Here is a 27070-nt window from a genome sequence, read left to right as displayed (position 1 = left end):
GGCTGTCTATGCTAATGAGGGAAAGATTGTCTTTAATGAGCAGGGCTTTCCTCCTCAGATGACCTTTATAAAGGGGGGAATGTCAATTGAAGTGTTTCTATATACTGTTTTTATTAAGTGTGATTTAAAAAAAAAGTAGAATTAATTAATTTTACAATTAGAGGCTGGCTATATTCAAAAACTGTTGCCACACAACTGTGTTTAAACCCCTTATAACATAGATTTTTGCACAATAGGTCCCCTTTAAAGAAGTAAAAATGTATCAAACAGAATTTCTTGTTGATTTATCTGCAATAACTCTGTAGTCTTAATCAAACAAACAAACCCAGCGAGACGCAGACGTCCCCTTGCACAGCTGAGAGGGTATTCATTTCTACTGTGAGCGCTGTTAATGCTTTAAGGTGATGGCATGGTCAATGGAGAGATAGAGAGTATGAATTATTGAACAAGGGCAATGGATGGTCCCTGTGTTATCCAGAGGGATTATAGTGCTTATCCTGGACTCATTAGACCATAATGCAGGCACAATTTAATACTGGATATTGTTGTGAAATTAATGGATGGGTATAACGTTACTAGTCAAATGATCATTAAGTTTATATTAAACATATTGCTTTTATATCTATGTAAACCACCTTTTTCCACTGCCCCATGATCCTTTAAATTTAGTTCACCAAAAAATGCAATTTGTTTTTGTTCAAATCCCGCCAGATCTTTGTTTATCTTTTGAACACAAATTAAGATATATATTAAATCTAAGAGCTCTCTCATCCTCCATAAACAACAACGATTATGAAAATTTAAAGTTCAAAAAGGAATCTTTTTTTTTTTTTAGAACATTCCATGAGACTTTAGTGATTGAACTGTAATCTTAAAAAACACCAAGAACACTTTTGTGCAGCAAAACAAAAACATTTTTAATATAACTTTATTTGCCTACTTCTTATGTGCCACATCTGGTCAGGATGAGCAATGTGACCCTAATCTGATCTGATCTGATCTTATCTGGAAGACTGTCTAACAAAGTTTTACACTTATTTATTTATTTATTTATTGGCACACAGAAGTGTTCTTGGAGCATGACAGATAATTAAAAGTGCGTTGGTTCTGTGTTTAGAATTAGTAAATGTCTGTAAAGCAGAGGGCTGTTGTTTAAGACTGAAGAGCTTTAAAACCTGCTTATTGCATGGTCATTTGCCACAAAAGTGCATAATTAGACACAAAACATTGATTAGAGCTGTAATAATTTACTAACTCTTCCATTAAACATAAAGCTTGCAGAAAGACAAATGGCTAAATCCAGCCTACACTAACCAACGTATTGTTCAGTCAAAAGATGGCACCAAACAGTTGCAGCATGAAAGGTCGACATACAATAGAAATATGCATTTGAATATATTCACTTACAGCCAAGATTACTTTTAGTGCCCAGATGAACCTGTGCCACTTGTTTATTAGTTGTTGGTATCCCCAATCTGATCTCACGAGGAAACAACTATTTTACATTTGATCAGTTTAGTGGCTAGTTCAGTCATAAATGTACGATTTTTAAAAGGCATGGCATTAAACTCCTCCCCTAAATCCAACCGTCATTGGGGTATGAGCAAACTGTACTAAAATGTATGAATAAGATTGTACAAATTTATGTGAATTAGCCACTAAATCAAAAAGTTACGAATTGCTGTGCGATAGCGTTGGTATCCTAGAGGGTCATGTAATAAAATCCTTTAATGCACGACAATCTTTTGATTATCCCGTTTTTTAAATTTTTTATTTTTTTTATGTGGCTTCTGAATGCTTAATTTTGATTGATTGATGAATATTCTAAGATGTTAAATTATTTTTAAGGAACTACATCAATAGCATCTGGATGCAGACTTGCATATGCAAGCCGACATTACATGTCATAAGAGATGTCCTACACAATACACTCAATGAAGTTAGCGATGTCACTGTGAGGGTTAGGGGTAGGGTTAGGGTTTAGTGTGCGCATTAAAAGCATTGAATGCAGTTGTTCCAGGCAGGTTTTTACAACATTACACTTCCATACCACTACACTCAGCAATTTCAGTTACTTTACAGTCTCAAAGATATGTCACTCTGATAGTTTTGAATGGGGAAAAGTGTAACGGTCAATATAGCGAATGAAGCCCCGCCTACTAGTACAGGAACCAATCATCAATCACAATAGACAGATGTTTCTCTGGGGGAGATCGGATCAGACTTGTGATTTTACGACAGTTTGGTGGTCAACAAACACACTAGAATATCAGCAAATACTTGCTTCACAGTGATAAGAATATATCTACATAAAGTTTGAAAAATGTACTTCTAAATGAACCCACTACACTTAAAAACAAGAGCATTCTGGTTTTGTAATCTGTATGAAACAAATGCGAGGTACAGTCAGTCTAGTCAAACACAAGACACATGACAGCAACCACTCAAATGGCCACAAACTTGAAAACAAAAAGTCACTGTCATTTTTGGAGGATATTGGAGGATATTATCAAGATCATTGTGGATTACTTCAGAAGAGCAGCAGATTCTGACAAAGCATTATTTAGAGGATGATAATGTTTAACACAGTCATAAATGAGTTTGGAGTTGTGGTCTTGTTCCTTTCAATTGCCATACACATTAGCTCGGGCAACCTGAAAATATGCAGATTTTGCATTATTTGAATGTGTAGAAACAAAACTTATGAGATGGTTATTGTTTAATTTAGTTGGTGATTCCAAATATGTAATGAAATCGTAAGCTTGGTTAACAGTTTTGGGGAATTTGATGTTTCTCCATTCAAAAAATATGCCTGAGCATAGGCTACTGCCCAAGATACATTTCAAAGATGGCCGCAGAGTGAAATGACTTGCCTTAAAGGGACTTTGAAAGTCTCCAACAGTCAAAAATCAAATCAAATCAAAGCAGAAACAAACAGAAGACTTTAGACAATATGCATAACTAACTAGTCGTACACACAGAAGCAGTTTGAAGAAAAAAAAAAAAAACTGACAAAAGTCTTGAAATACAACATGAACAGTGTCTTCAGGTGTCATGGTTAGGTATTCCTTACCCAAACATTTGAAATAAAGAACTTGTACATGCAGTCAGTTTCATTTTATCACAGTTAAATGAACATAACTGTAAATAAAACAGTCATAAAATTAAAGGGTACTGAAAATGCCTGCATGTAATGAAAACAAACAAAAATCCATTTGAAAGAACTCTGACAATTTGTTTTGTAACTTGAACGCTAGGTGTATAACCTGCAACACAGTCTGGAAAAAGGTGGCTTGCACTTGAATTGATTGGTTTGCATCTGTTTTTGAATTCAACCTGACAAGATTAGACGACTGGCTGATGTGAAGGAAGTCATTACTAACTTAGCGTCTTCTCGCTAATTGCACTGAATTATAAAATACGTCTGGCTGCTCTCTAACCTGTCCGTGATTAAATATGCATGAGCGAGTCATTGTGTGCCCTTGTCCCGAGCGAACCCTGACCCGGCAGTGACTCTGCCAGCTTCCTGTGCCTCTGCTCTGGCTAAGTGACGGGCAGGCAATGCCATACTGTATGCGTTCTCTGTTGTCGGGCCTTAGGGATGGAGGGATGGAGGTGGGGGGAAAGGCTGTGGTTTCCTGCTCTCTGAATGCTGAGCTCCTGTCTGTACGCAGGTATACAAAGCCTTCGTTCAGCTTACCGGAGGAGCAGCGGTCAGATGAAAAGGACTCGCTGATGGCTAACAGATCTGTCCCGCAAGACTCCCTCCCCCCAGCCTTCACAACACCGTGTTTGTTTACACTCTCCCAGAGCCTTTTTAGCATTTTCTGGGGCTGGCCGGGGACTTGGCAGCCCTCCATACTGCTGATTGCCATATTCCCAGACCAGAAATGTCACTTACCACTTTGCTTTCCTTCATCCGCCGGTTTAAAGCCTTTGTAATCCCCAGGCCAACGGGAGTCGCAGAGGAAATCAAGTATTTTTTTGGCTGTCCAGAGAGGGTGATTTCCGTTTTTTGGTCACTGGTGATATACAGAGGGTCAAAAAAACATTTTTGTACAAAATTAACATTCCTTTGGAAGAGAAAGAAAGAAAGAAAGAAAGAAAGAAAGAAAGATAAAAGCCAAATGTGAAATAAAAAAAAAATATCACATTGTGGGTATTCTGATATTATGATAGATTTTTTCCTCAAACAAAAATCACTGCAAGGTTAAATTTATTATTAATAAATATTAAATAATTGATTATTTACCCGCTTTAGTTAAAATATATTTCTAAAATATATATTGATCTAATGTTAATTACAACATCAACAAATGCAACTTTTAATTATAATAATTCATAAAACAATTAGGAAATTGTTTACAGCTGTTTATTTGTGCAAACAAATAGTAATAAAGAAATATTTTGGACAAATATTTTGGATTATGAGTTAATTTTAGTATAATTCATTGTTTATCGTTATCTCAAGGACTTTATTGTAAAGATAGATAGATAGATAGATAGATAGATAGATAGATAGATAGATAGATAGATAGATAGATAGATAGATAGATAGATAGATAGATAGATAGATAGATAGATACTCAAAGTTCAATGCGAGTCATTGGCTTTAAAAGTTAGCTTAGCAAAGCCTACAGTGGGCAAAGTTTGTGGACTACAAAAAAATACAGAACATCCAGGCTGGAGAGATCACAAATGACTAAGGTCACACATTCACCACACGCAGCGAAGGGCTGTGGCCAGAGTTATATTATAGCAGAGAAAGCTAAAATGCTGTCCAAACAGCATTTTTTTTTTTTTTTTACAGCTTGTTCTGTTTCTGTATTTGGGCTTCCAAAGGACACGACACGAAGAAAAAAGTGCTTACAGTTTCATTTTAATTATGTTCCAGAGAATTTAAAAAAAATATACGTAAAGCTAGCATTTGACAAAGTACAGCTTCCAGAATGTCTCCCAGTTCAGTGCTGGACTCAGCTGAAAAGCCTTTAACGAAGGAGCAGCTGTGGATTGTGAGCCACAACCTGTAAGTTTTAGCTGGCAGCTAGCTCTCTGCAACTCTAACATGGTCGCCCACTAAAGCTAAGCCGGTCAGTACCTGGATGGGAGGCCACATGGGAAAGCTAGGTTGCTACCGGAAGTGTTGTTAGTGTGGCCAGAAGGGGGTGCCCAACCTGCGGTCTGTGTGGGTCCTAATACCCCAGTATAGTGAAGGGGACACTATTCTGCTCAGTGAGTGCCATCTTTCTGATGAGATTTTAAACAAAGGTCCTGACTCTATGTGGTCGTTAAATTTCCTAGGTTGTCCTTCAAAAAAAAAAAAAAAAAAAAAAGTAGGGGTTTCACCCTGGCCAAATTTGCCAACTGGCCTCTGTCCATAATGGCCTCCTAACCCTCCCCTTCATCACTCTGTCTCCTCTCCACCAATCAGCTGGTGTCTGGTGTGCGGTCTGGCGCAATATGGCTGCCTTCGCGTCATCCAGGTGGATGCTGCACACTGGTGGTGGATGAGGAGATTCTTCCCATGTTTAAAGCACTTTGAGTGCCCAGAAAAGCACTATATAAATGTAAGGAATTATTATTATTATTATTATTATTATTATTATTATTATTATTATTATTATTATTAGGTACATGCTGAGTGTCTAGTGTTAGCGGTGTGTTGTAGCATGGATGCAAACAAGGATGTAAACAATGGCAAATACTCTTTAGCAAAACTAATAATTTATCTACAAATTAATATTTATCCATCAAAACAATGTAAACACTCACAATCTTCAGCAGTACATGCAGTTTCTCTCTATGCGGCCACTTTTTGTGTATTCTACATCCCAAACAACAAACTCACATGATATGTTAATGTTTCATATTACTTAAGACACTTGTCAGATTTAGCTTTAGAGAGCAGGCATGAGGTTCAACAGTTTTTATATTCTGTCTAATTCAGGCTCAAACTGATACGGCCAACACTGACTGACAGTATTTACACAACGGCACAGCACCTGCTATAAGAGGCATTACGATTTTCTTGTTGACATGGAGACGATCCGTAAATCACAGCACATTATGCTAGCTAACCAATCAGAGCCTCTTGAGGGCGGGACTTTCAAAAGAACAAGGAAATAGGATAGTCGTTTTCATGTTAGCAGAGTAGTTGTATATAAATAAAGTAAGGTATATGAAAATAATAACATTATTATTATTATTATTATTTTTAATAATACAAATAAAGCATGAGCACACATTGCTTTACATCATATAAACACAACCAAGCCTTAAAAATACACTCTGGACCACCCCTTTAATGATGTTCTTTAGTCATTCTAGGAGCACAAGCACAAATAGGAATCAAAAAATTACAAGTAAGCATCCCAATAGAGAAACAAGTATTTAAACTTTTATCAGTTTTATTAAATAGCTTAATCATTGCACTGCATATATTTTGGTGTGTTTTTTATGAACACAATAAAGAACATTTTAGAAATTCACACTGTATACAGTATTACATGGAACCCATCTACTCCTTGAGGAGTGCATTACCTCAGCTGAAGCCAAAGTAAGTGTGGTGTGTCTGTCATCTACCTGTCAATTACATCAGTCCACATTTACCAGTACGAGAGAGGCAAACATCATTCAACAAACCCAAGCAGAAGAGAACGAAAACTGCCACCCACTTCACTGCAATCCAAGATGAAAAGGAAGTGTTTTACGAATGTAAAGTTGACTTACTATAATGCTTTACTGTGAGAACCAATGAGCGTGTAACAATAGAAGAATCAGGCAGTAGACGGAGATCGATTTTTATAGAGAGAGTATAAAGATCCACGATTCACTTAACATGGAGAGTATTTTAGCCTTTCCCTCTTTCTCTGTGTTGTGAGAGAGAGAAAGAGAGAGGAAAAATCCCATGACTTATCGAGGAAAAACAAGCCAAGGCGGAACACAATGCTGTTTTATTAACCGGACGACATAAAGTTTATTAAACTCACAGAGAGGTTGGAACACGGGCCAGCCGAGAAAGAGCTTGGAGCGAATCCGAGCCATAACGGGAGAAAGTCTGACCAATTAACACCAGACCGGGAGGTCCGAGAGCTGCTTGCTGGCCAAATTAAGTCCCGGGAGATGCAGAAGCTCACATCTCAAAGCAGGGGAAGCCGGAGTCATCGACTCTGCACTGCCAAAACGAGCCCTGAGCCGTCCATATAACTCACTGCCACTCACTGCTTGGTGGGCCTACAAAAGAGCACTGAGCATGCAGTTTGACCACAAGTGCAGGTGGAGGTTGAGAACGGGAGAACGGAAAGCCTCAGTCGCAAACATGACTAACAACTCCCAGCTTAATGACTGAGGCCAAACGCTCAGCTGCTATAAAACCAGCACCGGCCCCTGTGATTGGCCGTGATGTTTATACAGTGGAGAGTTTGGAGGACGCGTCTCACCAGGCACCACTTTGGTGCTGCACTGAAGAACATCCTCTTAGAGCTGTTAATAAATCAAAGATTTGGAAATTGAGCCAAGCTGAGAGATATTTTAACACCTTCAACGGAGATATCGTAAATTTCACAAAACTCCAAACATCTATATGGGATAGATTTGGGCTGAGATGTGCATGGCTTGTAAACAGGGAAGCAACTACAAGCATTTGAGCACTTGATTCGGTGGTGAAGGTGAATTACTTCTTGATGACTCTTGATCTACAATCTGAAATCACATACAACTTGCATACTACTTACTTGAGTCTGTTGTGGCTCTTTACTCTTCACTTAAAGAGCCCCTGATATGGCTCTAAGTGAATGAAAACATCCAGCTGAGTGTTAAATCACAAAATGCACCTTGTTAAAAAAATAAACAAATAAATAAAAGATTTGATTTGAGCTTTTATATGATTTGTTGTTCGTCCATATCTTTTTGCCTGTTTATATCGACATTGACACGAAACAATACCAAATGTAGTCTGCTGGATCCAGTAAAATGTGAATGTCAGTTAAATGTCTGTTCAGCAGCAGTATAAACAGATATTAAGCAGACAGTGTACTAATACTCAAATGGATCATCAAAATAAATTGTTACGACATCCACCATAACCCCTCAGCTTCTAAATATAATCTTACTGACATGACTTAAAAAAATTCTAATGTGGAATTTGAGGATTGGCTCAGTGGATAGAGCTGTTGCCTCACAGCAAGAAGGTTGCTGGTTTGAGTCCCGGCTGGGTCAGCTAGTATTTTTGTGTGGAGTTTGCATGTTTTCATGTGGGTTTCCTCCAGGTGCTCTGGTTTCCCCCAAAGTCAAAAGACATGCGGTAGGGGTGAATTGAATAAACTAAATTGGCTGCAGTGGGCGACGTAGTGACGTAGCAGGTAGTGCTGTCACCTCACAGGTTTGACCCCACACGCCACCCCTAAACATACTATATCCCTCATTGGTGGTCATATGAATCATATTAAATCAATTAAAAATCATGAAAATTTATATGAATTAACCTTTAAATTAAAATATTACAATTTGGCGTGATTGCTTTGGTGACACTTCTTTTAAAACTCCCGGAATAAAGCGAAAAAAAAAAAAAAAAAAAAACAACATTACGGCTGCAAGGCCAATGGCTGTAACTGCAAGTCATTTACTCTCTAGGCAAATTTTAGCAAGTCTTTGACTTTGAGCAGTAAATCGACCTGTCCAAAACCCAGCGTGAAAAGAGGCAACAATAACTTGGAAAATGTTTTTCTTCTCCCAAAGGCAAACATCATAATTAAAGACGATGGCAGTAAAATGACAGGCACCACTGACTTATGTAGTTTCATAATGTTACTGTTGGAGGAAAGAGGGAGGAATGTGAATTTCAAGTGCGTTATTAGAAACTCTCTCTCTTTCTCGCCCTGTGAAGACGGATTGAACTCCCTCAGCTTGAAACACATTAGCTACCGCATCTGTGGGGAACAAGGGCCTTTTAATAGACCCTCTGGCTGTAAAGTGACTCATGCGGAACCAGTTTTTAATGTTTGATATGTATGTAATATAATATTAGTTCACTTACGATACACCAGGAGTGGCTCTCTCTGTGCGAATCTGCATGAAATCGGTGTCTGGGCTCAAGTAGTAAATCACTCCACTGGTGTTTGTAAAGGCATTACTCGATCAGGAGTGCAAAGTATTTATGTAGCACACAGTATATGCCTTTATGCAAGTATGCATTTATGAAGTGATTGATGGATCGACTGATTATGCGTTTGTTTCTTTGTTTGAAGGTGGCCAGAAATAATGCAATGTAATATATGACTTATTAATCTAAGATTAATTTGAGATGAAAAGCAGCATTACAGGGTCCAAGAAAAATTGTGGCCAATGACTACTCAAATCACACACAAAAGTAATGAAAAGTAACTCAATATTTCTGTCCAATTGCTGGATTCACACAAAAGAAAATGTTTGCTGTTTGTCACTGATATTTTGTAATGCAGACACCTTGATGTCAACACAATAGAAAAAAAAAAAAAAAAAAAACATGTCAAACATGCATATCAATTTGATGTCAAAACCTTGACGTCCATTTGACATCCACACTTTAATGCCTTTTTGATCACCAACACAAAAATAAATAATAAAACAAAACGATAATAAAATTGTATTCATCTGAAAGCTTCAATTCAAAATTCACACACTACATTTCATATACATAAAACATTTGTACTGTATACTGTCTGGATGACAAAACAACATCAATGTGGGGTCTAACAATGCAAAAAAATATTACAGGACTATACAAGACTGAATGTTTTTGACATCAATGTTAGATGTCAAGGGTGAAGCGGTGGCGCAGTATGTAGTGTTGTTGCCTCACAGCAAGAAGGTCGCTGGTTCAAGCCTCAGCTGGATCAGTTGGCATTTCTGTGTGGAGTTTGCATGTTCTCCCTGTGTTAGCATGGGTTTCCTCCGGATGCTTCGGTTTCCTCCACAAGTCCAAAGACATGCGGTATAGGTGAATTGGATAAGCTAAAATTGTCCGTAGTGTATGTGTGTGAATGAGAGTGTATGAGTGTTCCCCAGTGATGGGTTATAGCTGGAAGGGCATCCGTTGCATAAAACATATGCTGAATAAGTTAGCGGTTCATTCCACTGTGGCGACCCCAGATTAATGAAGGGACAAAGCCGAAAAGAAAATGAATGAATGCGTGAATGCTAGATGGCAATTTGATGTTGTTTTGACATCAAGGTAGCATACAAATATGCTTGAGCATTCTAAGCTTAAGCAATCTGTGTTGGTTAAGTTACTTAAAAATGTATGTAATTAATGACTAATTACAAAATACATTATTAAAATTTTATCTAAATTACTTTATCACTATGTCTGAAAAGTAACTCAATTAGAAATTCAATTACGTTACTTGATAATATTTACGTTTTTTATAAATCTAAATTTAGACACTAGAAATTAAACTTTTTTTTAGGCTTTATGTTTGAGATTAAAAAATTAACATTTTAAAAAATAATACACATATCAAGGTAATGACACCATATATGATACATACAATACTGTCATTTAGTTTTTCTCAATTGCTTTAGCTCAATTCTTGATAATTTTTTATATATTTTTTTCAAAACAATAAGCTTATTGTTCACTTCAGAGTGGCATTTCTTATTTATTTAAGCATATTGCAAATGCTTTAGCATGTGTGAGCAAACAGTTAGTACAAGTTTATGTAATTTGGAGAAAATCTAATTGCATATGGCTTGTTGATTAAAACTGATGAGTCGATTCTCTTTAAACTGTCAAACTATTCACCTCAGTCATTTTTTCATCATGTAAGCTTTCACACTCAAAACGGTATATTCAATGATCAAATATTTGTATATGCACATGTTTACACCACAATTATCTGATATTGGTAATGTCTTGATAAATTAGTAAATTACCTCTAATTGTCCATACAATTTGCATCACCTAATTAACCAATCAGTTTTGGGAGCATTTACATGTTGAGTTCCCACAGCACAAAATCTCCCACAATTCTGAATCGCATCAACATGCTTATGGAAAAGCAATTGGAAGACAAATAATCTCTGGCAAGGCCAGCAAGAGTGACAGGATGTCCACCAAGAATACATTTTTTCATAAGTACCATTTTGTAATTTGTATTTTTGTATTTTGTTTCTGTATATTTGTGAAATAAGAAATATTCAATAAACTAATTTGATAAGCAATATTGCACTATACATGTAATATATTCATATATAAATAAACATACTGCATAAATACTGTCATGGTAAAAAAAACTACTAATTATTTTGAGCAGTGTGGCTTACATGATGACAAATACAATATACATGCAATAAAGTTCTGAAGTTCCAGCAGATCATTTTGACACAAGTATTTTTTGAGCACAGCATCAGAAATTAAGTTATTGCATTTTAACAGGTACTTCTCGAGGTATGGTCACGAGGAATCCTGCTTCAGAAATAACTCCTCTCCCTTAGTCATCTTTCCATCAAGCAAGTTTAGGTTCGTGACGTCGCCAACCAGAGGTGGCAGTAATGCACCAAAAAAATTGTTGTCGAACACTGTAAAACAGGAAGAAGAAGAATTCAAATCGTTTCCCTAATGACGTTAGACGGTCACCAAATCAGTGAAATAAATGACAGAATAATCAAATAATACCTGCCGTGAGTATAACCGCATTCACCATCGGTAGGCGCTATAGTCACTCTCATAGGAGAATTTTGCTTTCACCATCCAAAATAAATAAAGTTATCAAACATGTGCGCCCGATAGCTCTGCCCCTTCCTCTACGTTTTGGGACGCAGCTACGGATTTACTTTCATTGGCTAGACACCGAACTCACAGTGCCATGAATGTCTGTCCCTTCACTTATTGATCCGTGATCGGTAGATGTAGCTTGTGTGGACGCTACTGCACTACTTGACTTATGAAATAGATTCGCCACTGAAAAACTATTTGATTTAGAAAGTAGCAACGCTACCACAATGCTACTAAGAAGTGTAGTCAAGCTAGTAGTGTCACTACTTGTAGCGACACTACTGGCCAACACTGATTATATGCAATTTAAATTAAATTACATTAAAAAAATAAGTAATACTGTACTAAATTGCAGGAATTTTTTCTAATTACAGTATCTAGTTACTAATTATACCCAGATTCTGACCTATTACTGTTTTTGATAGAACTGTGTCATTGTTGGATTTCTTCATTTATATTTAAGTCAAACTGCACCAGAGCTAGTTTTAATCAAACACAAAACAGATCCAAATAAAGTGAACAAAATCCAGTTATATCCTATCATAGTTTATAAGCCTCATAAAGCTTTCTGCTTTCAGGTGCTGAGAAGTGGGAAAAGCTTTGCATTCCAAGGATAACAGCTCTATCTGCTCCTCCTGGCAGCCTTAAAGTCCCCTGGCATATTGCTTAGATGCCATCTGAAAACATAATTGCCTTCAATATTGAAGAACAGAACCGTGTAAAATAAGATTCCATGAATGCTTGATTCTTCAGAGCGTTTGCAGGAACGGCCTCTATTCCTTTGCCAGTCTCTCGTTACATCTTCATTTTGGCCACCTCATAAAATCAACCTCATAAATATTTTTCATGCGTTATATAAACCAACTCAACTCCCAACTGCAAGTGGCCGAGCGCTGTGTTTTTTCGAAAAACACAACGAAACATTTGTGGAGAGGAGCTGTTATTGGAAGCATTTGGCTGTGGTGCAAAGAAAAATCACAATTAGGTGAGGGTTTCACCTTCAACTATCCCCAAGAATAACACAAACCGCCTGACTGACAAATCTGCGGTGCCTGCGTAGAATGATTATACCTCACTCCCCTCATCAAAATCCAGAATTTATGGCTACAGCAGAAAAAAAAAATCAAAGCTACCTGCTAAGAAATATGATCAGACAGTAGTCAGAACAAAACGATATGCATTTTTCCTGTTTACATGATAATGATGTAATCAAAAATAGAAATGTTTAAAAAAAAAATCCCTTTTACACTTTTAAAAATAATTCAAGAATTCACACTTAGCTCATGATTTATAAATAGCTTGTTTGGCGTGCTGTCTCAGGAGAGAGCCCTGAACTCAAGGGATCCTCTGGCCAAAGGCTCTCTCTCTTTCGCAGGGCGAGGAGAGATTGAGCTCAGGTCGATCTCAAAACTCTCCCGTAGCTGAGGCTAAGGAGAATTTCCTTAGAGTTAGACACTGAAAAAAAGATTTAGGCTTATTTTGTCTATAATATAGAGCATATCTGGAGGGTGGGGGGAAACCCGGGGAACCCACATGGAACACGGGGAGAGCATGCAAATTTTGCACAGAAATACCAGATGGCTGAGATAAAAGTAAAGTTGGTTTTATATTCGGATATTCAGATACTCTCCTTAATAATACAATTTCAGAAAAGTATTCCTTTCAAATTCTAAATAGGGAAATCATATTAGAACCAATTAGGTTCTTTCAGACAAAGTTAGTTGTCTGGTGCAGCTGGGTCAATCATGAGCATGTGCTCCTCTCGAAATTAGTTTAATATTAAACTTCCCTTCATTTAAACATCTACGAAAACAGACAAAAGCTGTATAATATATGCCAGGCCAGTATTTGGCTCGGTCACCTATAAAAGAAAATGATGATGCGATCGGTGGCCCGACAATGATGTGTATGTTACTGATCAGAGAAACTAAGCTTTTGAAAAATTCAAAACAACTGAACATTTGCAAAATTATTTACCATTCTGAAGCATTGAAACAGCACATACCTGGTGGTCAAAACCATCTAAATCCGTGCTTAATTTGTAAATGAATAGTTTCCAGAACAACACCAAGAAATACAGTACAAGTTACTGTGACCGACGTCCACCCTAAAAATTCAGTTTTCCTGGAACATGATGTCATTAAATGATGATAGCAAAACAAAAGCGCATCACCTTTCTAAATGATCTTTAATTGTTTTGTGCCATATAACGTTATGGGTCAATCATGGATAAGAACAAACAAACAGCAATAAACATAAATCTTTGGAAACATCACTCTTCAGTTTACTAACACCACTGACATTCAGTTCTCTTCCAAATGAACAAAAGATAATAAAATGACTCACTCAGTCTAATCTTCAAGAAGAGCCCACAGTAAGCTCTTCCGTCATGTTGTTGTTGATCTGACTCCAGCTTTCCTAATCCAGGGGCACAGTTCAATTTTCTTGAGATCTCATGATCAGGCTCATTTTCAAATTTAGTCGTGGTTTTAAAAAATGAAAATTTGCTTGATTGTCTTTAAGTCATTTTGAAAATAAAAATACTGTTTAGGTAGACCACTATGCCATTATTTATTTTTCACTGTTCACTGCGTGCGAAACAATCACCAACCAGTGAAAGAGATTGTAAACATGTTGTGATAACCAGCAGTGTGTTCTCTGCTGAAGATTACTTCCTGTAGTTTGTAGCAATCACCAGCTGTGTTTTCTCCATTTGGAAATCACTTCCTATTGAACTCCATGTCCCAGAAGCCTTTGCACCAATCACTTCTGCCACAGCTGACAGTCATTGGACATGCACACACATGGCTGATACTCATGATCATTGATTATTTGGACTATTTACAGTTTTTCTCAGTGGCTTTGGTGCATTTCTCAGAACACTTTATATTTGCACAACACTTACTGCATTTCTCAAAACAATTAGTATTAACTGCAAAACGTAGTTGAAAATGTGCAAAAGCGTGTCACTTGCTCAAAATGGATAGCTCATTTCTGAATAGCAAGTATTCATGTTGATGAAAGTGTCAGTGTCATCAAGATGGAAAGTCCTGACACCATTGTTTATGAACGTGATAGTCAAACGGCTTTGTCATGTTTTCGTTATGACAGTTTACTCTGTACAATCCAATGCAAAAAAAAGTCCGATTTTGGTGACACTTCTTGAAAATGCTTGCAGTTTTTCTTAGTCACTTTGGTGCGTTTCTCAAAACACTAATGGATTTCTGTACAACAGTTACTGCATTTCTCAAAACAAATATAACAAACTGCAAAACCTAGTTGATAACTTGCAAAAGCTTGTCACTTGCTCAAAATGGATAGCTCATTTCTCAAAAGCAAGTATTGATGTCGTTAGGCGAGGCAGTGGCACAGTAGGTAGTGCTGTCGCCTCACAGCTAGAAGGTTGATGGTTCGAACCTCGGCTCAGTTGACGTTTCTGTGTGGAGTTTGCATGTGCTCCCTGCCTTCGTGTGGGTTTCCTCCGGGTGCTCCGGTATCCCCCACAGTCCAAAGACATGTGGTACAGGTGAATGAAAACTACAGTAAAGTTAGGCATCACTGCATTTAGTGAGGTATCTGAGTACAAGACTGAATATGCATGTTTGACATTTTTACTATATATTCTCTTTGCAAGCATTGTGCAAAATAATAAACACACCCTTATTCACAACAAACATAAACTCCCTTTGGGTTGAGCTGTGCACAACGGTAAACAATATTGCAGGACATATTAGAACTGAACCTACAACATATACAGGTCTGTAAATCATTAATGGAATTGTTCATTTTAGAAGACATTTTCAGAAAAAAAAAACATTTATTATTTATATATATATATATATATATATATATATATATATATATATATATATATATATATATATATATACAATTAGCTTGACAGATTTTGACAACTTGTTCACCATTTTTGTATGTAACAACATAAGTAATGTAATGAGGACGATTAGTTTTATATTGAAAGACAATTCAGCATTAACACGTTTAGTTAATCTTGACTGACATGACACAAGCGAATAATAATGTTGTAAAACAGCAGAGAGTTGTATGAAAGCAATTGATGCATGTCCAACAGCATTTACAATTTGTTGGAAGGAATGAGAAACTGCTACTATGATGTGCTCAAATGACTAACTATTTTGAAAAATGCATCAACTGTTGTGCAGATGTAAATAGTGTTGTGAGACATGCACCGAAGCAATTGAGAATAAACTTTAAACCCCTTTGTTTCACACACACCTCTTGTTGAACTATTAAGTGAACATTACTGTGCATTTTCCTTGTCTTCTGTGTTTTTGACCCTCACTTTGATTTGTTTGTTTACGTTGTATGCTTCTCACCTTTTTGACCATCTGCCTATTATTTACTACGACTACGACTCTGGATTGCCTGTGTACATCTGTTTGCCCCTGCGTTGACCGTTGCTTGCCTGACCATTCTCTCAATAAACCTGCATTTGGATCTGCACTCTGTTCTCTGCATCAATTCACGTGACAGAAGACTCAGCCACTTCTGTGTTGTTGTATGCTGACTTTATAGTCCTTGTAATCAGTCTATGATGATCCTTCAGCTGTGAGTGTGTGCAATCAGAGGAGTCTGGAACATGTGTATGTGAGCGGTGGATGACTGGGATTTGTAGCTCATTTGCGCTCTTCAGTAACCTTTGGGTGATGTCACGAATACTACGTCCATATCTTTTACAGTCTATGATCTTTAGTCACAAAAATGGAACCAAACTGGCAAAATACACAAAAACGTTCACGTTTTTGGCAAAAAAAGTCATATAAATGCCGAGACATACAGTATAGCATCATCTATGCATCTGGAAGCGAAATCAACTAAAAATGTTGATAATAAATGTACACTCTGAAATCCCACATATTGTTTTAACAGTTGCTTTGCACAGAGATGAGAGCCTTTTTATAGGGGATTACATCAGTTACAATGTTTCAAACAAAAGTGCCTTACATGACGTGTTGTCTGAGAATCTGTCGGGGGCAAAATGCTGAATTGCAGACCACCAAATGACAGAAGAGGCCACATTCCCATAATAAAACAGATTTAAAAAGACTTTTATAAAGTCATCCTGTGCATGTAAAATGTTAATATAATGATCTCTGGACAAACATCAGATACTCCTACGAGTACCATCAGATGTCTGCCATTCTAAAAACCAAACAGTTAATAAATACAAACTCGATAGCAGAAAATTGCAGAGGCACCATTTCAATTGCTCGCAAAAAGGGGGAAAATTGCGTGTAACAGTTCACAAATCAGTTTTTATTAATTTAAACACAATCAAATAATAAATGTCAAAAACATCTGTACACATCTTTTTTTCTATTTTTTTTTTTGCAGACACAACAAACTGTGTTTCACAATGAGACCCACATAAACTGTAAATTATTTCCAGTTTGCATTATGATTGCATAATTTGTTTAAAAAAAATGCCGTGGTAAATCTAGAAAACATCTATTGTTACTGTGATCTAGCAGCAAAATGTGATTCCCCAGTAATGGGGGCGATATGGAGGGGAAGGGGTGGCGGGCGATGCAATACGAAAGGCTGAAATTGTAAATGTGCTGAGAAAAACTAGGCCAGAAAAGACGACCTCACCTGCAGGAGCCGAACATCATCATCATGTGCCGGGAGGGAAAATTAAAAACAGATCGAGTTAGCTGGGGAAATTCACAGTCGATAGCACATGTATGTTCTCAACTCCATTGCATGTGTGTGTGTGTAGGTGTGAGTGAGTAGTGGCTTTCTTAAAGTCTAAGAGCTAAAGTTTCCAGTCCACCGATACCTTAGAACTACCAATATGCATCATGAAAATTCGACTACAGCGATTTCCAAGTGGACACAATCAAAATAAAAAGACTACTTCATACAAAAATTACACTTGCTGTACAAGAGTTGCTGTTGTACAAAAGATAATAAAAGCTTATTGAAGCTTAATTCCCCATCCAGGACGCTCCGACTCGGGATAATATTAGGGAACACAGACATTTACACTCAGTTTTGAAAGCTTGACATTCAGAAGATTATTATTGTTGGTATTATTAATGTTACGCTGATTATGTTCTTCCTTGGAGTTTGAGCTACAGTCTGGACTTAAATTAATTTCCACCATTCATCAGTCTCACCACCAGAAATCTACTACACTGCAAAACAATGATTTTCTTACTTAGATTTTGTGTCTTGTTTTTAGTTCAAATTTCTAAAAATTCTTAGATCAAGAAGAATTTTCTAAACAAGCAAAACATATTGTCTTGTTTTAAGAAACAATATGCCAAAATGAAGTGAGTTTTTCCTTTAAACAAGCAAAATAATCTGCCAATGGGGTAATAAAATTATTTTTTAAAGTCAAAAGGAAAAACAAGGTTATTTTGCTTACCCCATTTGCAGATTATTTAGCATTTTTTATTAAAAACTCAAACTTAATATTAGCATATTATTTCTGAAAAAAAAATTTTTTTGTTTACCTATAAAAAGCTTCTTGATCTAAGAATATTTAGATATATGGACTTGAAAGAAAACAAAAAATCTAAGCATAAAACTTTTTTGCAGTAGGAAACAAAACATCACTAAAAAGAAAAAAAAAATGTAATTATTGACACGTGACATCCATGCTTTTGGTCATGACAAAAAATTATCACAAAAAAACAAAATCTACACATTTATTGAATGAAAACGTCAACACTTTCAAGCTTTGCGCGAGCTACTGCGCAAACGCCTTTATGTACTTAAGTACTTCCATGAAACAGCTTTCCACAGCATGTACCTTAATCAATATAGGAAGGAATAGTCCAGTGATTACAAATTTACACACACAACAGAACAAAAAAATGCCTGTACACGATTGTCTCTGCAATGTAAATAACATTTCCTTAAATTTGTAGTTTTTTTTCTTCCTTAAATTACTTAGAAAATCCATTTTTCGTGTTTCCTCCATAAACTTCTTGTTCAAGAAGTAATCAAAGTACTTGATCTGAAAAGGCACAAGTCTTTCTAAAACAAATTGCCTTTTTTTTATTAGGGCCAGTGCCACTCCACAAAGTCTCTGGGATTATAAATAAGAAGCGAAGGACATCCTGGACAATAGGGAGAGCTGGCAAAACGAGGAAAAAGAAAAGCAAGGGGCCTTGCCCGACAGTCTTTGTACCATCGTTTAAAAAAAAGACATGAAGAGACAAAACATTACACCAAGTCGCAGTGGGATCGGAGTCCTGCTGAGTTCCAAAGGCATCGGTAGCTCAGTTTTTGTCACAGGTGTGAACCCTTGCCGAGTCCCCCCGCGTAGACAGGGCTGTAAAACATTTTGATGGCTTCGGAAAAAAAAAAAAAAAAGCCAATTCACAGTAACCAGGGCCAGCAGCTGCAGTGCCATAAATTCACTCTCCTCCACTTCGAAAAAGGTTTAGGGTTAAGACGAATTGCGGCCATGTGTCAACACGCTGAGTCTCTCTCTGTATGTTTGAATGTGAACATTTTTTATTTTTTATTTTTTTTGGTCTGGTGCTATCAGAACGCAGACGCTCGGGCGACGCAGCAGGCTGATGGTGCTGGGTCTGCAGGGGCCCCTGAATGGCCCGGGGACGGAGCAACGGGGCCGTCACAGTGCTACAAATACTCCAGGTCCAGAGCGTGGTGCAGGGCCATGAGGTCAGAGTGACTAGAGATCCTCCAGAAAGGCATGTTGTGCTGGAAAGACACAGAGGGAAAGAGAGAGAGTGAAAATAAAGAAACACAAAACCTGCAATGAATACTTGACTTAGGAAAACAATCACGCCCATGAGTGCCGTCTGAACAGCCTCGATGGGCCGTAACATCACACGGGACTTGAGAAGAGGAAGTGTTTACAAACTACAAGCACCAAAGCGGCACCCGTACCTGTGAGATCATTCAGTAAATAGCATTTTAGATAGTATGAATAATAATGGCAATTTTTGAGGGGGATTTATGTTGGTTTTGTTTTCAGTTCAAATATTATCAGGCAGTGTAACCATCAACTTCTCATGTATACATTAATTTTCATTTATACATCTTTATTAATCAGGGGTCACCACAGTGGAATAAACTGCCAACCATCAAGTAAACAAAAAAAAAAAAAAAAAAAAAAAAATAGATGACATATTTTGGTAACACTTTGGAATGATGGGCCATTGGTTAATTCATATGCTAACATTAAATAACCTTGTAAACCATTATTAACCATAGTTCAACATTAACTAATGCATGTTAACATAATGAATGTTAACATTAGTCATTGCACTGAGAGTAACATGAACTAACATTATTTACTATAACAGCATTATATATACAACAATAAATACAATAAAAAATGTATTACTAACAGTTTGTTCTTGTTAGTAAATACATTAACTAATGGATTATTATTTTAAATTATTTTAAAGTGTTACTCACATGGTACATACACCTTAAATGAAGAAGTAAATGAATGAAGAAGTACCTTAAATAAATGAAGAAGTATTTTTTTTTTAGCATAAACATCACTTTTTTTTTAAAGAAATATCATGAATCAATATTATTCGTTCCTAATTCTTATTACATTTTTTTTTGTAAGTCTCATTATACTTTTGCAACCTGAACTAATCTTGCTTGGTCAAAGGTCAAATTAGATATTTTAAGAAACTTATGTACCTTGACACAGTCATAATGGTCTGCAGGGGTCCCTTTTATAGCATCATTTCCTGTTTTAGCTGTTTTTTTTTCTTGTAAGTTTCTACCTGATAATTGGCAAATAAATGCTCCAATATTAATAAATACATATTTGTTTAATAAATATTTATACATTTGAATAAATTTTAATGAAGTTAAAAAACATATACAATAAAAATAGGACACATAAAACAAGTAAGAACCATCATGAAATAAATCATAGGATTTTATGACTTCTTAGGAAAAAGGAACACCTGGTGGGAAATAACTGTTGACCGCACTATATATACTGCGAGGGGAAAATAAATGAAAATATCACAGACTACCTGAAAACTGCTCTGCATTTACTGAGTTTATTAGGTAAAGTTGTAAGTAAAATGTTGAAAATGTATTTATTATTTTATTTCAAATAAAATTATTTATTTATTTATTTATTTATTTATTTATTTGTTTGTTTGTTTATTTGTTTTTTATTTATTTATTCATTCATTTAAATTATACTTGGTCAGAAAAATAAAAAAAATAAAATATTACAATTGATATATTAGAATTGTGTTATTATAAAAACCTCAAATAATACAATACATACTTTTACATTACTAAGAAGACATACTTTCATATTACTAATGAAACAGTGTTTTATTTTTGTGATTATACAGTTAAAGTTAGAATTATTAGACCCTTTTTTTTCTTTTTAAAATATTTTCCAAATTATGTTTAACAGGACAAGGTAATTCTCACAGTATGTCTATATATATATATATATATATATATATATATATATATATATATATATATATATATATATATATATATATATAWTTTTTTTTTTTTTTTCATTTGTAGAATGTCTTGTTTTATTAGTCTTGTTGTTTTATTTTTGATAGAATGAAAGCATTTTTACATAAAAAAAAAAAAAAACATTTTAAGGTCAAAATAAATTATTAGCCATCATTATACAATAACTTGCCTAATTACTCTCACCTGCCTAGTTAACCTAATTAACCCAGTTAAGCCTTTAAATGTCACTTTAAGCTGTATAGAAGTGTCTTGAAAATATATATAGTCAAATATTATTTACTGTCATCATGGCAAAGATAAAATAATTCAGTTATTAGAAATTGTTAAAAATAATATAAAAATATAATTATATAAAAATATATAAAAATCTTCTCTCTGTTAAACGTATTTTTGGGAAAAAAATAATCAGGGGGGCTAATAATTCTGACTCAATTGTATATATATTTTTTCCACCACTGCATATTTTTCATGTTTTTTTTTTTACTTCTAAAGTAAAAATATTAGTTTTAAAATGCATATAAACATGACTGAAAACACAACACCTTTTTGTTATGGTGTGCAACATTAAACAATTGTTAACATACCAATTTTTTCATTCGTAATTCAGAATAAATGTCATAAGAGAAAACCCATCATCAACTCCAGGAAAAAAACAAAAAACAAAAACCAGACTTTTCAAGTGGTCTTTTCATTTTTCCCCTAGCTGTACAGCACCTCTGGATAAACATATCCGGACACAACATTGCAAATGAGACATTGTTCCTGAGAGAGGCCACGGGGAAATATGATTCTGCCAGAATGAAAGAAGCTTGTCAGCTCCGAGTCATCCACACACAAACCATTACTGAGTCTTATCAAAGGTATAGCCTCTCTCAGGCATATGTTCCGCTTAGAGAAGCTTGCACTGACCCTTAAAAGACTCTTTTCTTTTGTTTTGTAAATTGTCTTTGCTTTTAACTTTAAAAGCCAGAGATGGTATCTCTGTTTGCCTCGGTCGAGTTATTAAGTAGAGGGGAATTGTTTCTGGGATAGGATAGAAAAAATAAAGTATACAAAGGTTTGACTTTGCTTTGGTGGTTTAATACAAAGTCACCCTTGACACTAGCGTTGTATCTGACAAAACTGTGGCATTTTGTATCAAGCTGGCTTTCTTAACCGCCAAGGACTTATTAAAATCCTCTGTGCTACAAGTACATCTAAACCATTTGTGGCGGAGGAAATGGGGACTGACAAGTAGAACTTAAACTTCCCATGTACACATTCCTTGCATGATTAATTGACAACATGGAACTAATCAGTTGGCACAGTATAATAAAGAATCAAATCAACGCTGTTTTAACCTGTCTGAACAACAGCCTGCTTTGAAAATCAATTACATACTGCATAATTTCAGCTTCTGAGGTGGTTTATATACATTAAGAAAAAAAGTTGGCAGACATTCCGAATACACTGGTGGCAGGTAACATAAATATTCTAGTTTGAACAACAGGAAAGGAGGAAAACAACTCTCCCGCTGCAAAAAATGCATTGCAATGGGGTATGTAAAATAATCTTGCTTTGGGTTTGACTTAAGATTACTTTGCTTACCCCACTGGCAGATTATTTAGCTTGTTTTAATTAAAAACCTACTTAATTTATACTTATTATTTCTGAAAACAAAATGATATTTTTTACCTGTAATATTTAAAATTAATATTACTATTTAGCTTTTTGATTTAAGAATTCGTAGATATATGGACTAAAAATAAGACAATTTATTTATTTATTGTCTGCTCTTCTGACAGTCCTAATGTTCTTCTGAATATCCTCAATGGGCTATATGCACATGGACCTTTAATTTTCAAACAGGCAGCCCAAGGGGCTCCGGTCAACTGTCTTTCAATTACAAAACTGTCATGTTTAAGATCTGATTTCTTTATAACCAGAGATCTTCACTGGCTGTTATACGAAATGAAGAAGGTCTCAGATCTGACAAGAAATACTGCATTAAATTGCAATTCCTGCCATGTCTTTAAAATATGACAGTTTATTTTACCCCAGTATTTTCAATGGAATTTCTGCACTAGCCTGTTGCTATTGACGATCTTTCATCTCGTTTTACGTTTGATCAACTAATTAAGTGCTTTATTTAACTGAATGTATTGTAATTGCATTACAACATCAATGCTGTAAAAACAACCTTGTGAAATTGAAAATAGTCTCATTAGGCTTTCACTGTAGGTTAATCGTTGGCTTCAAAACTCTAGCTGTGATCTAACAATGATTTAAACCTCTTAAACGCATGTTGTATTCATGACTGCTTCTGTTCTATTCATGCCTGAGAGGACTTGTCTAGCATTACCAATGGGACAGTCTCACAATGTATGTCATCTCGGCCTACTTTACATTTGAGCTATCAAGGAAATTACCATAACAACAAACATTGATTACAATGTTGAATTACTGTTTCTACATTTTCAGAGAACGGACTTAAAGGTGAGAAAGTGGGGAAAGTGAGGAAAATGCTGTTAGTCTGAAAGCACTGAAAGCCAATAACGCACCCAACAAATCAGTATCTAAAGCTACGCTTCCTGAATGCATGAACTACATAACGTTACTACAATATGTAACGTAACATTTACCAGAGAGAAAACTTTATAGTGCAGTTAATAACTACAAAATCAAACTTATAAAAAAAAAAAAAAAAGAATGTAGAGTGTTTTTTTCCAGCCATGCTCTTTCCAAACTGTGATTGAGCTATAATGCTTTATGCGCAAACAAGATGCGCAGAGGTATGCAATTACATATTTTGACAGGCAGGTTGAACAACTGATCATTACGCTTGGACTGAACGTTTTGATTAGACAAACTTTTCCTGGTCCTATACCTTCCACAGAATCTTAAAATACATCTGACCACTTAAGTTAATGGCTGCCATCAGGATGTGAAGATAAGTTCAACCAGTATAAAATGTTTCTGAAGACAATCAAACTGTACTTTAAATAAATAAATAAATAAATAAAGTTTTTCTTAGAGGTTTTGTCTTGTTTTTAGAAAGAAGCATTTTTAGACGAGTAAAAATGTTTTGTGTTCAGAAATAATAAGTCAGAAATGAAGTTAATTTTGCTTACCTCCACTGGCAGATAATTTAGCTTGTTTAATGGATAACCCCACTTAATTTTGACTTCTTTCTCAAACAAAGTAACACTTGCTACGTGTCTAGAAAATGCTTCTTGATTTTAGAAATGTCAGATATTTGGACTTGAAACAAGTTAAAAACTAAGTAATTAAAGCATTTTTTTTTGCAATGCACCCACTGCACCTTTTAGAAACTGAACGTTTAACGGAAATGGAGCATAAAGATTTTAGTTGACCTCATACCTTTTTCGAGCCTTGCTCCTCCTCCACACCGTCCCCCACCACCACATAAACAACTTTTCTCCCAAACCTCTGGATTACTCTCTCGAAGCAGCTCTCTTTTCCTGCGGAGAGAAGAAACAGGTTTAGTTTGCTGTGGAAAGCAAAGGAAGCCACATCCAAGACCAAGTCCCGGTGAGGAGCTCTTTAAATACCCAATAAGTTACACAAAATTACGCAGTGTAAACACTTTGCCTTGGCTTGGAGATTCGATAAGATCGATGCCCAGATAAAAGCAGCCTGAGAAGCATTAAGTGTGTCTTATTCCTCCCAGAACATGGGACAAATGGAGTTTAACAAGCTAAATCAACCTCACATGCAAATTCCACAGCGAGAGAGGCGCAAACTAAAGTATGAAAGTAAAGGTTGGTGTTTATTTTGCATTCGAAAAAGTGGAGAGACTCGAAAGAAGAGAAAAAAATGTCAAAGTGGAATGACATAAATTTGCCGAAGTGGTTTCATATGTAGACCTGAAAAGGAGAGGCCCGGTTGAGGCTGAGCTCCAAGAAAATAATCCCAGCCTGATTAGACCTCTTCCTGAACATCAACCCTCTCGTGTGTCCGCCACTTCTGCAGCCTAACCCAATCACACGCCATGTGTCTCTTGATGTTTACATGTAACATCGCTGTAATTACGGCCACACTCCAATCGAGTCCATTCATGGACACAGGTAGATCAGTACTGAGGTCACACTTACCTATTTTAGTGGCGCTATAAATGTTTTCAATTGGAAATACTACTCCCAGTCCGTACAGGAGGACCTTGGCGAGGGCAGGTATGAGCTGTGTTGTGGTCACTAAGATGTTCACACAGTTTGATCTGTAATTGAAAGGGAAATTATGTGAAGTTAAGGGAGGACAAGCTTAAAGATGAATCAATAAAGGGATGGTTTACTTAACAATGGAAAACACCTCATCATTTATTCTCTCTCATGTGAGTTTCTTTCTTCTAAGGAACATAAAAGAAGATATGCTGTTCAATGCTGGGTGCTGGGACTCATTGACTTCCAATAGTAGAAAAAACAAACAATATTGAACTCGATGAGTCCCAGCAACCAGAATTGTTCAAAATATCTTCCCTTGTGTTTAACCAAAGATTAAAGTAGGTGAGTAAATGATGACATATATTTTATTTTGGTGAATTTTCCCTTAAACCATTCACAAAATAATTGGTGGCTAAAAATGCTGTTTCTTAAAATAATAATCATCCTTAAGGGCACTGGAGTATGAAGCGCACCATTATTCATGCCTCTCGCTGATTTATGTGTATCACTGATGGGCTCTATATAATTTGCTTGTGCTAAGGCCTACCTTGAGTGGATTAATGTTAGTGCTTTCAGTGCCAGTGTTAACCAGGAGTCAGTCAGGGCTTCAATTTCTGCTCGCAATTGCAACCAGGCTTCCCTTTTGGCCGGGCCAAGCAGACCTGAAATGAACAGAAACATTGTTTGAGTTGGACCGTCCCGCAAATACTTTAAGAAATTTCGAAATTTACTCAGACCAAGTGGTTTCTACATAAGGGATTATTTGAGAAACCTATGAGTGCTTTTGTTGACACGCCACCCCTCTTCCCTAGCAATTTTAGCAAAGCAGTTTATTGGGGGATTACCTCCGACGTTATTTTTATAGGTGGTGTAAATTTCTTTTACTCGTCTGTAGCGGAACGCGAGCTTTCTCATCCAGTCCACGCCTCCTCGTACGCCGGTGGCCAGACACAGGTTGGCACTGGTGGCAGCAGCGTGGAATCCGTCTGTGCTAAAATTGTATGTGCTAAACAGAGAGGAGAGAAAGAGACAATGAGTTTGACTTCGGTCAAAGTGAACTGTGAAATGGCTAATACTGTGCTAAGTGTACCTTAAATCCTGCCCATTGTCATCCGACGACACATCGTCAATATGGACTTGATCGCATTCCTGAAAACAAGCAGAAACAACACGATGAGCTGATTGGATTATTAAAACATAGTGATTTAGTGAATGGTGTTCATGTGCAGAACTTTGTGAGATTTGGCAGCTTGAATCCATGAAGTGAATAATGTCAACAACTGAGGAATTCCCAACTGAAGGCTAAGCTCAAATCAACCCTCAACCACTTCCAGCCTGTAACCCCCCACCTGCTAAATCTTAATAAAAATAAACACCATCATCAGGGGACCGGGGTCCAACCCATTTGGCCACTACCACTAGGGGGATCTCTCGATATACACATCTGCTGGTACGCAGACTCAGTTGGGATGGGACCGGGACTCTCAGGAGGTGAAAGTGGCCTCTTGGTGTTAGATGTGCTAGTCCAGAGAACGGTGCCTGAACAAAGAGATAGCTGTGGGATAATGAGAGCGTCTGTGCCCCCTTCAGGGTCTCCACTTCTTGGAGAGGCTGAATGATTCTGCAGCTCAGAGCTGATTCAGCCAGTGTACACAGTAAC

General features: G+C 36.4%; 1 protein-coding gene and 1 long non-coding RNA gene across 34 annotated transcripts in view; both read right to left on the bottom strand.

The window, feature by feature from the left end:
- Nucleotides 1-9620: 9620 nt before the first annotated feature.
- On the bottom strand, nucleotides 9621-14431 carry LOC141380693 (uncharacterized). Its single transcript, XR_012399355.1, has 2 exons — nucleotides 14099-14431; nucleotides 9621-11556 (listed from the first exon to the last, which is right to left on the bottom strand). It is a non-coding gene; the product is annotated as an uncharacterized lncRNA (long non-coding RNA).
- A 2599-nt stretch (nucleotides 14432-17030) lies between these two features.
- eya1 (EYA transcriptional coactivator and phosphatase 1) overlaps nucleotides 17031-27070 on the bottom strand; it is a 269107-nt gene continuing 259067 nt past the window's right edge. For 32 of the 33 annotated variants that reach the window (XM_073939994.1, XM_073939993.1, XM_073939996.1 and 29 more), the window contains 6 exons: nucleotides 26501-26559; nucleotides 26256-26416; nucleotides 25958-26072; nucleotides 25345-25466; nucleotides 24611-24711; nucleotides 18434-19471 (listed from right to left, as the gene is read on the bottom strand). In XM_073939994.1, coding sequence (XP_073796095.1) covers nucleotides 19391-19471; nucleotides 24611-24711; nucleotides 25345-25466; nucleotides 25958-26072; nucleotides 26256-26416; nucleotides 26501-26559 — 639 coding nt within the window. In that variant the 3' untranslated portion in view covers nucleotides 18434-19390. 33 annotated transcript variants of the gene reach the window in all.

The sequence above is a fragment of the Danio rerio genome, chromosome 24 (assembly GCF_049306965.1).
Source record: "Danio rerio strain Tuebingen ecotype United States chromosome 24, GRCz12tu, whole genome shotgun sequence".
Lineage (NCBI taxonomy): Eukaryota > Metazoa > Chordata > Actinopteri > Cypriniformes > Danionidae > Danio > Danio rerio.
This window is presented reverse-complemented; position numbering and strand designations above follow the sequence as displayed.